Below are 14,090 nucleotides of genomic sequence, written 5' to 3'. Positions count from 1 at the left end.
GTGAGCTGCCACCGCGCTGAGGTGAGATCCCTCGTTTCCCGCTCCGCGGGTCCGGCAGCGCTGTGTGACCGACCTCCCCGAGCCCTCTCCTGCCCCGTTCCGCCCCCGTGGCCCCGGCTGCCCTCCCCGCTGGCCACGGGCCCCCCCGGAGGGAGGTGGGGGCTGGGGGGCACGGGTCTGGGCAGGGCGAGGCCCCGTCTCAAGGGCTGGCGTGAGGGTGAATTACCCTAACGGTAATTGTGCTGTGGGGCGAAATGAGGCCATCGGTAACATGGCGTGTTCCTCGCGCCTGTTTTGTTATTGGTTTTGTTGTCTCTTGTCTCTGAATGCCTGGACTAGGTTTGGGTAACAATCGCCTGAAACAGACTTGGTTCTGAGAAAAGTTCCCTGGGATGTGTTTGAAATGGAGGTCAGGTCCAGGTGGAAAACAAACCTGACTTTGATCCAGATGACTTTGTTAATCTTGATTTTTGGAATCTGAATTTTAGAGTTGCTTCCCGTGGCTGCTATGATGTCGTACACCTGTGTGATTTCATAAATCAGTGCTGGTATCGGCCTCCCATGATCTTATTTCTTGTTCTAGACCAGTTGGGTTGGTGTCTTCAACCTTGTCTCCACTGACTTGTTGCAAGCGTAAATTTGACTTGATGTTTTTTTAATGGATTGTCTTATTATAGATTGTCTTCATTATATGACAGATTTTAAAATTAATATCTCTCTCACTGTTAACCGCTGGGAATGTATGACTTCTCCTGATTAAGGGAAATCTTGGGCTTACTTGACCACAGTTGTCTGTCTTTCTTGCAGAAAGTGGCTGTGTGGTGTTGCAAACAAACTGGTTTTCTCTCTGACTTTCCAGGTAAGAGGGCTTTCTAAAACCATATGCTTTTGATCGTCATTCCAAGCGAAATGTCATTAGGAAATAGTTTTGTAGAATTTGTTTATGGATAATTGCTGTAGAAAAATTGCTGATCTAGCCAAGAGGGAAGGGGGGACAAATCCCCATACTATCACCACATGTTAAATTGAGGCCATCTGGCCATCTGTTGCAATGTCTGAGTTTCCTCCCCTACCATATGTGCATGCACACCAACAAGCTTGGCTGTGCTCTTAGTAGGGTGCCTGCAGGCAGCTCAGCTCTCTTCTCGCCATATGTAAAACTTTATTGACCCAAATGAGAGGGTTGGATTTTGTGTTTTTGCACACCTGCTCCCACGGGGGTGGTTGGAGTCTTCAGCCTTTGCAGTTCTCATTAACATATAGAATAGCTGTGTTTTGTTAAAGCCTGGTGTGTTTTAGTAGAATGATACAGGGAATTTTGCTTTGTTGCTGTTTCTTTTGAGTGTTTCACTTTTCAGTAAACCATATTTGCATAATACAATAAATGCTGAGTTGTCTCATCTATCTAGCTATCACTGCGTTCTTATTTTCTGAATTAAGTTTCCTAGCACAGCCTCCAAGGGTGGGATTGATGTTCTGTGTTTTAAGGCCCTAATACTTTAAAATCCAGTTCTCTAAAAGGGATGGTTAATCACTTCCCTGGTGTGTGCGTGTGTGGTACCAATCCCATCACTGCAAACAGGGCAGAGTACTTGCCCATGACCCAGGTGCCTGAAAGTCCAGTTGCAGTTCCCTGAGCTGAGGTTTCCCATTTTGCTCCTCCTTCTTCAATGAGATTTTGGAATGTTTTGCAAAGAAGTTTTGCTCTTTTCTGGGTGCATTAATTTTGTTTGTTACTGATGTCAATCTCTTGCAGAAATATAAAATCCTGCTAGGAGCAAAGCTGTGACAAAATGATCTTAATTTTTATAGGGTTCTTTCACTGCTTCACTGTCATTTGAATTTAAATTAAAAAATATATATCTCCATTGTGAATGTATTTGGTTCACTGTAACAGAAGACAGAATCTATCAAAAAGATTTTTTTTTTTTTTTAAGACTACAGCAAGGCAAAAGCCTGGTCATTAGTCCTAGGAAAGAAGAGGAAGTCAGTAGAAAGGAATGGCCGCTTCCAGCTGTACATGCAAATTGTTACCATTTCCCTGGAGTTCAAAAGACACAATGCCAATATCCAGTGAATTGCATCAGGCTATATACCTGACTTTTTTTTTTTTTCCCATTGGAGTTGGGCTGATTTAGGCGGAGGAGGGTTATTTAAACAATATTGATAGAAGATGCAGGAGAACAAATAAGAGAATCAAGTCATTGGACCCAAAGCATGAATGGACCACCATGGATACTTCTAGGTTCCTTAAAGCTTTAACTTTGTGCCTCTGCTGGGTATGGAGGCTATTTTGCTCATTACTTTTTCTTGCTTTAACGGGAGGGAGAATATATACGCACATGGACATGTCTGAAATCCAAGCTGTGAATTTATCGTATGCTTATGAGTTCAATAGCTAGTGTTCAAACAGACGTTACTGTGAGCTGAGGAAAAGGGAAATGAATACGAACTTTGCTAGCTGAGAGGAAATTCTGATGCATGAGATCATGTTTTCTGAATGCCCAACAGTGATTTAGTTTCTGATCTGTCTACAATTCCCACTTCGCATGTAACACATCACTTCAATGGAGTTAGAGCTGGAGGTGCTTGGATGTAATTGTGGTGATGAGGTTTTTTTCACTGAAAGCTTTTTGCTGTGACAACAGTATGGTGTTAGAAATCATGTAGTTCTCAGTGTCACTAATGTGGTCTGGGCTAAGAGAATCTTCTTTTCCCCGAGGGTATTGGCAGAACATCTAGGGTTTGGAAAGCTGCTAATATTAAGTGACAAAAGAACAACTGCCAATTCCCAGGCCATGAAGCAGTGTCAGACACTGTCAGACAGCAATAAAGAGAGGACATGGAAAGCTCCACTATAAGGAGAGGACTGAAACTTGCCTTTCCATTCCTGGTAACGTGTAATCTTTCTACAATTTATAAAACACTAATTGTCGGTTTCCTCTTAATTCTAATATCCCATTTCTATATGGCAATGGAGAACAGCTTCTATCCTCTGTCATGCAAAACCAAGAAAAATAACCAGGCCTTTTAACCTTTTTATTCCTTTTCTCTAGGCATTCAGGTTTGTCAGCCACCTTACTTGTATAGCCTCAGCCTGGACTCTGGTTCCTAACAGAGCAGTAGTGAGTGGAGAACTATTTTGAGTGCTTTAAGAATAATAGTGCTGTTTATATTCACAGGCTGCTGTTGTGCTTTTTTTTTTCCCCCAGTAGTTATTTACTTGTAGTTATTTGCTCATAGTTAGCCCATATTTGTCTCAGTCTAATTCTCAGACATGCTCCTGCAGTCTAACTGTGTCGTGCATTCGTGAATTTGAGCCTACGTTTCTCAAGTGCAGGAATTGTATTTGTGTTCACTGAATTGCATCTTGTTCTTTCCAGGCTGTTTCTCTGTGTCCTGCTCTCCTACATACTCAGGCCTCTCCTAGTTTACTGTAACTTGCTGATTTTAATAGGTCCATTCTCTCTCTTAAACCTCTGAAATCCAGCAATGCTCAGTATTTTCATTAGGACATAGGCGATCCCACCTGACACATCCTTTCAAGCTAACAGAAAGCAATTGGTAAATACTTTCTTGTATCATGATTATTATTTTAATTTACAGAAGTCTGTGGTTATAATTTTACATAGAGAGTATTTCTCTAGTTTAAGGAGGGGAATGATTTGTCAGACTGTACCGTGATCAGTTAGGTCAGTTTGATATGATTTCCATTCAGGAAATACACTGTTACTCATCTCACTGTGCTAAAAAATTATCTATTTGAATATTTCTGGGAAGATTGGCCTGTTATTTCCTTCAGTGTCTTTTTTTTTTTTTTTTTTTTTTTTTTTTCCCCCCCCCCTCCTTGGTGGTATGTTGCCATTTTCCAGTCTCCTGACCTTCAGTACCTATGAATGTTTCTGGGGTTTCTGATGCCTCCTGAGAGTATTTCAAGGGTAGCGATTTTCACTGCAGCAGTATTGCAGACTTTTCCCTTCCTGCTGTTGTGAGCTGGGCTGATCCTGGCTGGGCACACACTGACTCATCCCCTGAGCAGGAGAGAGCTGACTGCTCCCATGGCTGCTTATTCCTGTGATCTCTGACAAGTGTAAGTGGCTGAACTATGATGCTGCTTAGTCAACAGTTGCTTAGTTGCCCAATTAACAGGAGGCTAAGGGCTGTGGGTAGTACCAAAGTGATACTGATGCAATAAAAAGCACAGAAGCTACATTGAATACTTGTATGTTCTTTACTAAAAGTTTTTTGTAAAGAGTAGTATACTAAAAATCGAAGCAAGAGAGATGACTACAGAAATACAGTATTGTTATCACATAGCAAGAAACAGCATGTCCGAACAGTTTCTTTCTGATATTAATCACATAATAAAAGAAAGGCCTGTGTTAAGCCTGTTTTGGAACTGGCATTATAGTTAGGCAAGAGTTTAGGATAAAATCTGATAGGAGGATATAGATTTCTTAAAAGGAGCATCAGGAGACACCCGATCAACTTTGAGATTTATGTGGGATCATAAATATTTTTCAAGAAATGAAATAATGTTCTTACTGCATCATTACAAGAAATCTCAACACTGTTCCAGTAGTAGCAGCAGAAGTTGTCAGAGCAGCTTTAGAGCTATAAACTTCCCTATGTAGTATTGTCTGTTTGCAGAGGTATATGGGTTGGATTTATAAGCTTTTTTTCCCCCACAACTTTGTTGGATATCACCTAGTGAAAAAGATTAGCAAGAGTAGAAAATTCTAAGCCACTCCTACAAGTGATTGTGGTAAGGTATCACTGAAGGTAGCATACTCTCCTTTGACTTCACAGTTTTTTAAAGATATTTGTTTATAATGAATGACATAACCTGTTTAGTGGTAACTTAGAAAAATGCTACAGTATGGAATTGTATGTTTTGGCTGGCTTCCACATCCATGTGACAAAGAAGCGGGGATTATTTTGATGTCCCTCATCATGAACTCTGTGTAGAGTGATAACTAGATGACTTGACTTTATAAAGCAGTATACCACAAGAGGGAGTAGACAGCTATTTGTAAGTAATGCTGCTACATACAATCCAGATTGCAATGCTAAGGATGCATAACTTAGCAAATGAAGACTTTTGATTAGTTTTCTATAATGTTAGTAATGCATTTCTATCATGAGGTAAAGTACAAATCTCCCATTTTCATCAGAGGCCTACTTAAAAGTAGTTTATTTTGTAAACCACAGATAGAAAGTTAGCAGAAGGTCTTAAAATCCCTGTCAGGTTAAAAGCCAAGCAGGTTGAAAGGATTTTCCAAAATGCACAGAAACTGTAAGCATCTCTAACAGAGTAGAGGCTTGCCTGCCAGATGTGAGAAGCCCTCTGTTCTTGTCTTCAGAAGAACCTTCAGGTTTGCCATGTTATAGGTAAAAGAGAGACTCACTTTTTGGGGGGAGCGGAAGTAGAATCACATTTGCCTTCTAATAGTTGTTTATTAGATTTCTCCCTCCACCTCCCCAATAGCAGCCTGAAGTAAGCAGGTCTGGTCCCAGTGCTTTACCCTGTTCTAGGCAGATGTCCAGGAGCTGCAGGAAGACACAGCTATGAAAACATGTCCCATTCTGCATAAATAAATGTCTGTGCTTTCCTTCTTATTTTCCTGCCAATAAAACTGACTGGTATATTTCTATGTTGGTTTCCATTTCTGGCCCTTAATGGATGGTGTAGAGTTTTGCTTCTCTTACTGCAGGATACTTAGCATGCCGCAAAACTGTTTACACTAGGACTTTATACAGCAGAATAATTCTGTGGAATATAGCCTACATTCTGGCAATGCCTGCTAGCAGTTTTGCAATGCAAAATTGTGAATTTTTGTTGGTTTGGGTATAGTATACTGAGAATATTGAAAATTTTGCTGAACTGCAAAAGAATTCTGCTATTTTAGCAAAATACATACTTATTCTCATCTACTTAGCAAAAAAATGCATACTTACCTTACCTTATCATGTGCATATGACTCAGTAATGGTATAATTTATACAGCAGTAAGAACCATATAATTACTTCCCATCTAAGTATTAATTATAATTGTGTCAATCTTTGGAATGTTGAATGATGATTACAGTTGAAAATTATTTAGTATTTACAGAAAATCTAAGTGCAATTTTAATAATTTGGATGATGCTTCCTTTTAAACACAATTATGTATTTACTATACTCATTTTTACACATCCTTCAGTGGGGGTAGTAAACTGAAGCCCATTTTATCAGCGTAAAAAAAAAAATTATTTTTTTTTTCTTCTTCAGTGAAAATGCCTCTTAAGAGATTTAGTGGAAATGAGCCTCTGATAACTAGTACTGGTTGAAGACGTAGTTGAGTCCTTATGTGGAGATAGGTGCTTGTGTACCATGTAAGATTAAACTCTCACATCTGCAGTTTACCTCTGCTGTTCCTGCTAGTGCACATCTCCAACTTGTATACGCTTACCACATGAATGTGTGAGAAGTCTGGGTCTATGAACAAAAGCTAGATTCGTGGGTAGCAAAATTTCAGTAAAAGGGATCATGCCTAATAAAAGAGGTTTCCGCACAAATTGAGGTTCTCTGTTACTGTGCATGCCAAGTCCAGCATCTATTATTTACATCACACTAATGCAACTACTAGAGGTCAAGGTCCTTTGTAACACTGCAGGTTCCCTACTGGAGAAAGAGACCAGTTAGTGCCTGAAAAAGCAAACATGCGTGGGAATTGCCATGAAGCATCCTCTGGGATTCCAGACATTGCCCTTCCCTTGGCTATATCATGTTCCCGTGAAGGGCACGCAGCTCCCAGGCCTGCAAGCAGCTGTAGTACAGCTTCCATAGGTAAAGCCAATTGGTGTTTGGGGATCCACTGCCACCTCTCCATCACTTGCCGCTAGTTTCTTTTGAGGAAGACTTACAGCAGGCTTTGCAATGGTCTGGAAAGCCTGGTACTGGCCCGGCTTTCCAAAGGAAAAATGTGATTATCAAAATATTATTCTCCTTTTTCTTTTGCTCCTGTATGCTACTGATAGTCATGTTTTGCAGGCAGTGTTCTGTCTCTGTCTACTGAAATACATATTTAGACAAAGAATTATTTAAAAATGCTTTGTTGCCAAGACACTGAATGAAATGTACTAGTGAAACCTACAAAGACAACAAAATGCTCTTCTTTTTCCTTCTGCTCTAAAACATGCAAAGTATCATAAAACCAACAAGTAGGCTTGACTGGATAACATGTATCAACATTAAAAATGGCTGATTGCAATGTGGTTTGAAATGCTTCAAAAAGGTTGGGTGCACTGCTTGTCACTGCTGCTTTTTTACGCTGTGTGATGTCATGGACCACTTTGAAGCACAAACAGGGAAGCTTAGGTAAACTTTCAAAATTCACTGTAAAAAATAAAATCCCATTGCATCCCCATTTAAAGATATAAAATAGGTAAAACTTTCACAGGTTTTATTCTTCCATTTAAATGTTTTTGTTGGTCTGAGTTCTTCAGAAGAATTGAAGGAAAGAGCCACTTTTATTCACATGATTTGGTTCAGAAGAGTCTGATAGTCAGTGGAAGAATTTTTCAGTACTTCCATTGGAACAAGTGGGATGGGGATATTCTGTTCACACACCACTGTCTCATACAGGGGAGCGGCCTCCAAAGTAAGAGATGACAAAGAGATGGATGAAATGGGCTGCTGCAAGTCCTGCAGCCTGACTGCATAATTTGCAGCCTGTCCTGTAGTCCCAGATGCTGCTTCCTCTTCTAGGCTAATGTTTACAGATAGTTCATTTCTTTGACAAGGGTCTGTAAGAGAATATGGGGGGGGATCATCTGTGGGAATATAGATTTGAGTTGCTCCTGGCCCCACACATTCATCGTAGCTGAAAGAAAAAAAGAATTTGTCATTACATTCCTGTGAAAAATGCCATAGTACATTATTTTCAGCATAACAGGGGCAGGTAAAGTGAGAAGAAAAGGATCGTTTGGTGTTTTGTTCCTCAACCCACATCCCTGCTTACCCTGCTGTGTGAGACACTCGAGAGCATAATACTTAAAAGCACATTTCCAAATACCTAAAGATAATCCCAGAGGTCTTAGTGAAAGTTCAGACCCTATCCTCCTGCATGAAAGTAACATCTGTGGCAGCACTGTTCAGCTGAGGTGCCTGGGGATAAGCCCAGCTCCTCACAGCCGGGTACGCAGGAGCGGGAGGAGTGACATTGCTGGCTCACACAAAGCTGTGCACGCTGCACCAGTCACCGTGAGTGCAGCACCGCGGGGGTTCATTCCCGCTCTCAGCTGCTTATAAGTAGCTAAGTTAGAAAATGGCTGGGGGAAAAAGGAAGTGGTGTTGCCATTTTAGTTATGAAATAATGTATAGAGAGCTTTAGATGGAGTCTAAAGCAGAACATCACATCAAATGCTGTCCTCCTGGTTCCCAGGTTTCTGGTGCTCAGCCAGCAGTTACATGCGGTGGGTTGTCTGGGTTGCAGATTTGTGCTGGCAGGGGCAGCAGGATTTCTTGCTGAGGTGCAGAGCTGTGATGAATAATCTTGACAGACTCATACTGGTCATTCTGAGACTCTGCAGACTCCCTGTCATGTTCCTCCCGAAAATGAGGACAGACCTATTTGTGGGGTTTCCATGAACAGCCAGCTCAGATCTATGCAGGCCTTGTAGTTCTGTCTGTGCCACCAAGCTAGAGCCAGGGGAAACTATTACCTGCTCACTCCACTACCGTGCTCAGTGCTTGCTGTCTTGCTGTGAATGCAGGTAGGCATCTTAGATAGGAGCTTGGACTGCATAGCCTAGGGAGGCCCATGGGGGTAAATGGTGAGCCTGGATAGACCACTGTGTCTTTGTGCTTCTGTTTTCCCACGTCCTCCCTTGAAGGAAGGGTCTGGGAACGGACAGAGCGGACATGAGCAGGCTCCGTGTGTTTGTACCATGCTGTGCTGGGACTACCCAGCCCTCTGAGCCTAAGGGCTCTGCAGATGTGGCCCCAAGGAGGGCTGAACCAGAACTGGTGAGTCTGGTCTGTTATCTGGGTGGCCTACTGTCTGCCTATCCTGGCATCACCTGTTTGTCCACAAACTAAAGCTGACTGCTTTTGCTATCAAACCAGCCCAGGTCTAGTGGTCTCAAGGAAGGTCCTGTTTTCCTGGCTACAGGCAAAAGTGAGGAAGAGTCATAACATCGTGATCTTAAGTGTTGGATCTGCTTTGTTTGTAGCTGCCTTGTTTAACTGTTTCAGGATCATTTTAAATCCAATTCTGAAGGAGACAATGTTTCCTGTTTTAAAAAAAAAACAAACAAAAAAACCCACAAACAAAAAACCCTTCACCTACTCAGTTAACAGAAAAACAATTCTACTGGAGCCAGACAAATTAAGAACCCATTTCCTCAACCACACGAACTGCAGAGCTATTAAGATCTCGGATATTTCCTGAAACTTAGGATATTTGGCATATGGCTTCCCAGTAGACTGCAGGCAGTCATTCTGCCCCCTGTAATTGCATTACTGCCAAGCTAATAAACCCTACTTGTAGATTGTAAGAAGCTTGCAGCAGGGCAGCTTGCATTGGTTAGCGTGAGCTCAGATCTGCAACTAACCATGGGCCCTGCCTTAGAAAAATACTTGGTTTGCTGCACTCAGTCATATGTTTCCCTCAGAGCACTCCTGATGATTTTGATGGTATTGTTCCTAATCCAGGTGATGGAAGTGGTTTTTGGGGAAGGGAAAGGTAAGAAAGTGAAATCTTAGTACTAGGTTACTAAATAACTCAAATATCCACAGGTCTTTTTATTCTTACCTCCCTTTTGTGTTCATGAGGACAATGGTTTTAAATTCAGACTAGAAAATTTCTATTTCCCCATCAGAAGGAATGGTATTTAGAAACATAACTCTGTTCTGAAGATCCTGGATAGGGCTATTAGATACTTCAGAAACAAATCCCAGCACGTAGGAAGTCGCATTGTTTTTGTATAGCATGTGGAAAAGATTTAAGTCCAGCCTCTACAAAGCCCACTGAAACTTTCAAGCATACCCGATATTCTTTTAAAAGATCTTAGACCTCAGTCAGAGATTGAGAACCTGATGTCCTCAACTCTTCGTGAACTCAGTGAGAGGAAAGGGAGAGCCACCCTTTGCAGGATTACTTACTATGAGCTGCATCTTAATTTACATTTTGCTGACCCAAAGCCCAGTGAATTTATTTAAAATCTTTCCACAGATTTTGACTGACTTAATCAGGCTAATGAAGAGCACCTACTGGGTCCTGTTACCATAGTAAAAGAGTTTCAGTTTTGAAAAGCCCACAGTAATGTGAGTTTCAAGGTGGAAAATTTTGAATCTTTTTACTGAGACACAAAAGGGAAGAAGCTTCTCCGTCTGCTGATTCTGGGCCTGGGCCCAGTGCAAGGGAAATCTGCCACAGACCTAGAGGAGAAATGGGCACAGTATGAACCTTCTACTTACAGCTGTTATCTGATCATCTGCATTTCTTTCCCTTGGATTTAATTTAATATCTTTCATGGACAGTAGGTCAGCTCTGTAGAACTAAAATGCTTGGTGGGATAAATAGCAAAATTATCTTTTGTGAAGGAGACTTTTAAGCATCAAGACAAATGGGTAGCAAATGATGGTATTCAAGACCTGGCATTCTAGTGTTTAGTTCTGAATATCAACATATTAGTGTTAGGGCATTTTTTCTTCATATATATGATGGATAAAAAAAATAATTCCCTCTTTTTCTCCAAACTCCAATGCAAGTAATGTTCCCCCTCTCATTTTTGGCAATTAAGTTCACATTTTAAAAATTGAATAGGGCAGTAAGGAACGCATGCCAGATTTTCAATTAAGTAACTTTTTGGCACCTTCACAACTGTACATACAGATCATTATCACCAAGGAGGCAACTGCAAATCATTCAAATAGCTTTTTTTTTTTTTTTAACGACTTATTGTATTTCATTAGCGATTTATGATCTTGATATTCAGTTTCTCATGTTCTCTTCTAAGCCTGGTATTTTTGCTTGTAATGCTGACGTTGCAGGCAGCTATTGCTATGATACCAGTAGTGGAGGCTACAGATAAGGTTCCTAGCATTTTCTACTGAGGATAGAAAGGAAATGAATTAAGGTCGTACAAGCAACTTTAACTTTGTATTTTTTCCCCTAGCTTCTGAGTGTTTTGAGGTTGTGTTTTTTTTGTTTGGTTGGTTTTTGTTTGTTTGGGGGTTTTTTTCCCCTCTGTTTAACAGTCTCTGTAATTTGGTTGTGCTTTCAGAGTGCTGTTATAGAGGTATTCCTGTAGTATAACTAATGAATTATCAAAACTATAAGCATGACTTTTATTTTACAGACAGGAAAGCTCAGACTCTCCTTCAAAGAGACCATAATATGTAAACTTATGCATCTAGTATTTACCAGATATTTTTTTTTATTAGAGGATTCCAAGCAAGTATCTTAAGATAAGTAATACACCGTTTGACAGGCACCCACTGTCCCTCTATGTTGGTGGTTGGAAAATCATTCGTTAAAAGATTTAAAGGATTACTTACAAAAAATTGTAATAGCAATCATTTCTTGCAGTTGATTATTGATTACCGTGTATTGGTGTGAGTGATACTGGACTACATCCTTACTGTTGCCTTAAAATGCTTAAAAAGCTTAATGTTTGAGAAGAGGCGAATGGACTCTTGCATTTTACTGCAATGAGGTGTGTATCATGAACTAAGTGGTACTGCTAAAATGTCCTGCAGTGCGAGGTCTGCACCTTTGACACAGCTTTTAGGTTTCTTTCTTTCTTTTTACTTGCAAACAGTGCAAACTAGAATAGAATGAAGCAGCTGCTTTCTCATCAGCTAGTATAGAGATTTTGATACCAGAGGGGCCTCGAGGTACTATGTAATGATGGCTACCACTAAAAAGAAGCAGAGCATCCATAGCAATCAGTAATGATGATTCCTAATATTAAAATTGTACTGCTGTGTGCAAGTCACTTAGGCACGGTAACTAATGCTGTTGATTTCATCTGCGAATGTGGCAGCTGTAAAGCTCAGTGATGTGTAAAGCTGTGGTTTCAAGATGAGCCAACATCCACGTCATTGAAAGGAAGTGTCCCCTGCCCTGTTGCATACTCCCACTATGTTCCTTGCACTACTTCTTTGAAATGATGATCTCCAATCTGGAGCTAAATAGGCAAAAAGGTTGTGTGCATGTTTTCTGTGTGTGGGTTTTTTGGAGGTTTTTGTTGGTTTGTTTTGATTTTTTTTGTGTGTGTGTGTTGTGTCTTCTGGGCTGGTTTTCTATTTAGCTACCTAAGTTGGAAGCTCACAGTGTAGTCCAACAGGCATTGATGCAACACAAGGGAAGTAGAAGTATAAGAGATGGAGGAAGTGGGGTAGGTCTTAGACTACAGCTCACAGGCAGAACTTCTTAGCCCTGTCATAAAAGTGCAACCTCAGTAACTGCTAAGGGAATGACATCTACATATGTAAGTGTGTATATATATGTGTTTTGCAACTGAAAATGCAAGAGCGTGGAGCTTGCATGACTTAAGTGGAAAAACAAAAATACTTGCTAGTCTCTTGCAAAAAATACAATGCTAGTTATGTTTTATCTGAGAGATTCAGTTCTGTGAAGTCATTATACATGTAAAAAGTAGGTGATCCTTGAAGTTCAGTACAGTAGTCATAGGAAAATCCTTTTAGTCAAGAAAGCAAGTGCTTTTGAAAAGTATTATGTTACCATAACTTAATAATGGACCACAGGAACTCATCTCATGAATATCATAGGTCTATTTTTCAGCTCTGAAAAAAATCCTTGGCTACAGTACTTGTGGTGAATTAGCTTTAATCCATTATTTTTTTAAAATTGTATTCAGGTTCAGTGTATCTCACAGGCAGTCATGAAAAGGAAGGGGTTGTCTTTTTTTTTTTTTTTTTGGTAGAATAACTTCATTGTCATTGTAGACTATGCTACTGAGTTTTTAAGGGATAATTATACTAGGAAAGGCAAGGAGGGCTGATGTCTGTTAACATCATCTTGCTGCATATAAATGTGATCTGCAAAGAGAAGAATGTTGCTTAAAAAATACAGCAGCTCTTCAAGCTGACCTTGTTGACTCAGAATGTTGCGGGGGGGACACTCGGAATAACTTCATGAATTTGTCAGATCTCATTGCAATGAGTATTAGGATAGGTTTGTTGCTAAGGAAACCCAAAAGAGCTTATTTAACTAGCTGTCATTCATAAATTAAGACCTACTCTCTGGGTAAAGAAGAAGGTTCTACTTACAGAATTTTTTAATATGCAAACAATAGGTAGTGGAAAAAAAAGGCAAATCTGGGGAATGAAGAATTCTTTGTGAAATAGATGTCTTTTTGTTTACTTTGTTCATTTGTTATGTGTTAGTCTCTACTAAAATTGCTTCTGTTACATTGTTTCCATTTTCCTGATGACCTACTGTATTCTTTTAATAATGGTAAACAGAATCATCAAATCTGGAAAATGCATGTGCTGACAGGTTTGTGCTATCATGAAAAGAACACAAAGTATGTTTATATGATGTTGTCACCTAATAAAGAAAAGCTGAAATTAGAATAAATACGCTGTAACTCTCTAAAAGGAGGATCAAAGTAAAAAAAAAAAGATGTGTTTGACCATATAAGCAGTTCAGCTGATGATGCTGTATCTGCTTGTGCAATCTACTAACAGCTGGGTTTGTAGGACAGCAGCTTGGAAATCTGGCCGCGTTTCCTTTGAGGTGTTTTTCATAGAATACATATATTCTTTGGTGATGTTTAACTACCATGAGGGAATGTATAATTTTTGACAGAACTGCTCTTATAGTGACATATGTAACAAGACAGGATATTTTTCTAGGTTTATTTTTGATACTGATAGTTTCCATTTGACATACTAGGTGCATTTACTGACTATATTTTGACTTTTCCTTTGCATGCTTTGTGAGTGATTTATTAAGCATTAGCTTATTATTTTCATAGAATAGTAATCTAATCCATTTTGCTGCTTGTCTCAGGCATTCACTTAATTTAATTCTTGAACAGTGACTTAGAATGAAGAGCCAAAACATCTTTCTTTAT

The 14,090-nt window shown here is 40.0% G+C and overlaps 2 protein-coding genes across 2 annotated transcripts in view; both read right to left on the bottom strand.

Moving 5' to 3' along the window:
- The window catches only part of LOC104123651, a 5,294-nt gene extending 5,030 nt beyond the window's left edge, over positions 1-264 (bottom strand). Inside the window, exon 1 of the mRNA XM_035891528.1 lies at positions 227-264. Within this exon, the coding sequence (XP_035747421.1) occupies positions 227-264 (38 nt within the window). The remainder of the gene's footprint in view (positions 1-226) is intronic.
- A 4,429-nt stretch (positions 265-4,693) lies between these two features.
- The window catches only part of BEAN1 (brain expressed associated with NEDD4 1), an 81,995-nt gene continuing 72,598 nt past the window's right edge, over positions 4,694-14,090 (bottom strand). Inside the window, exon 8 of the mRNA XM_035891527.1 lies at positions 4,694-7,864. Coding sequence (XP_035747420.1) covers positions 7,516-7,864 — 349 coding nt within the window. The 3' untranslated portion in view covers positions 4,694-7,515. The remainder of the gene's footprint in view (positions 7,865-14,090) is intronic.

This window comes from Egretta garzetta, unplaced genomic scaffold (genome assembly GCF_000687185.1).
Source record: "Egretta garzetta isolate BGI_Z169 unplaced genomic scaffold, ASM68718v1 scaffold23, whole genome shotgun sequence".
NCBI lineage: Eukaryota > Metazoa > Chordata > Aves > Pelecaniformes > Ardeidae > Egretta > Egretta garzetta.
Note: the sequence above shows the minus strand (reverse complement) of the source record. Positions and strands in the feature narration are given on the sequence as shown.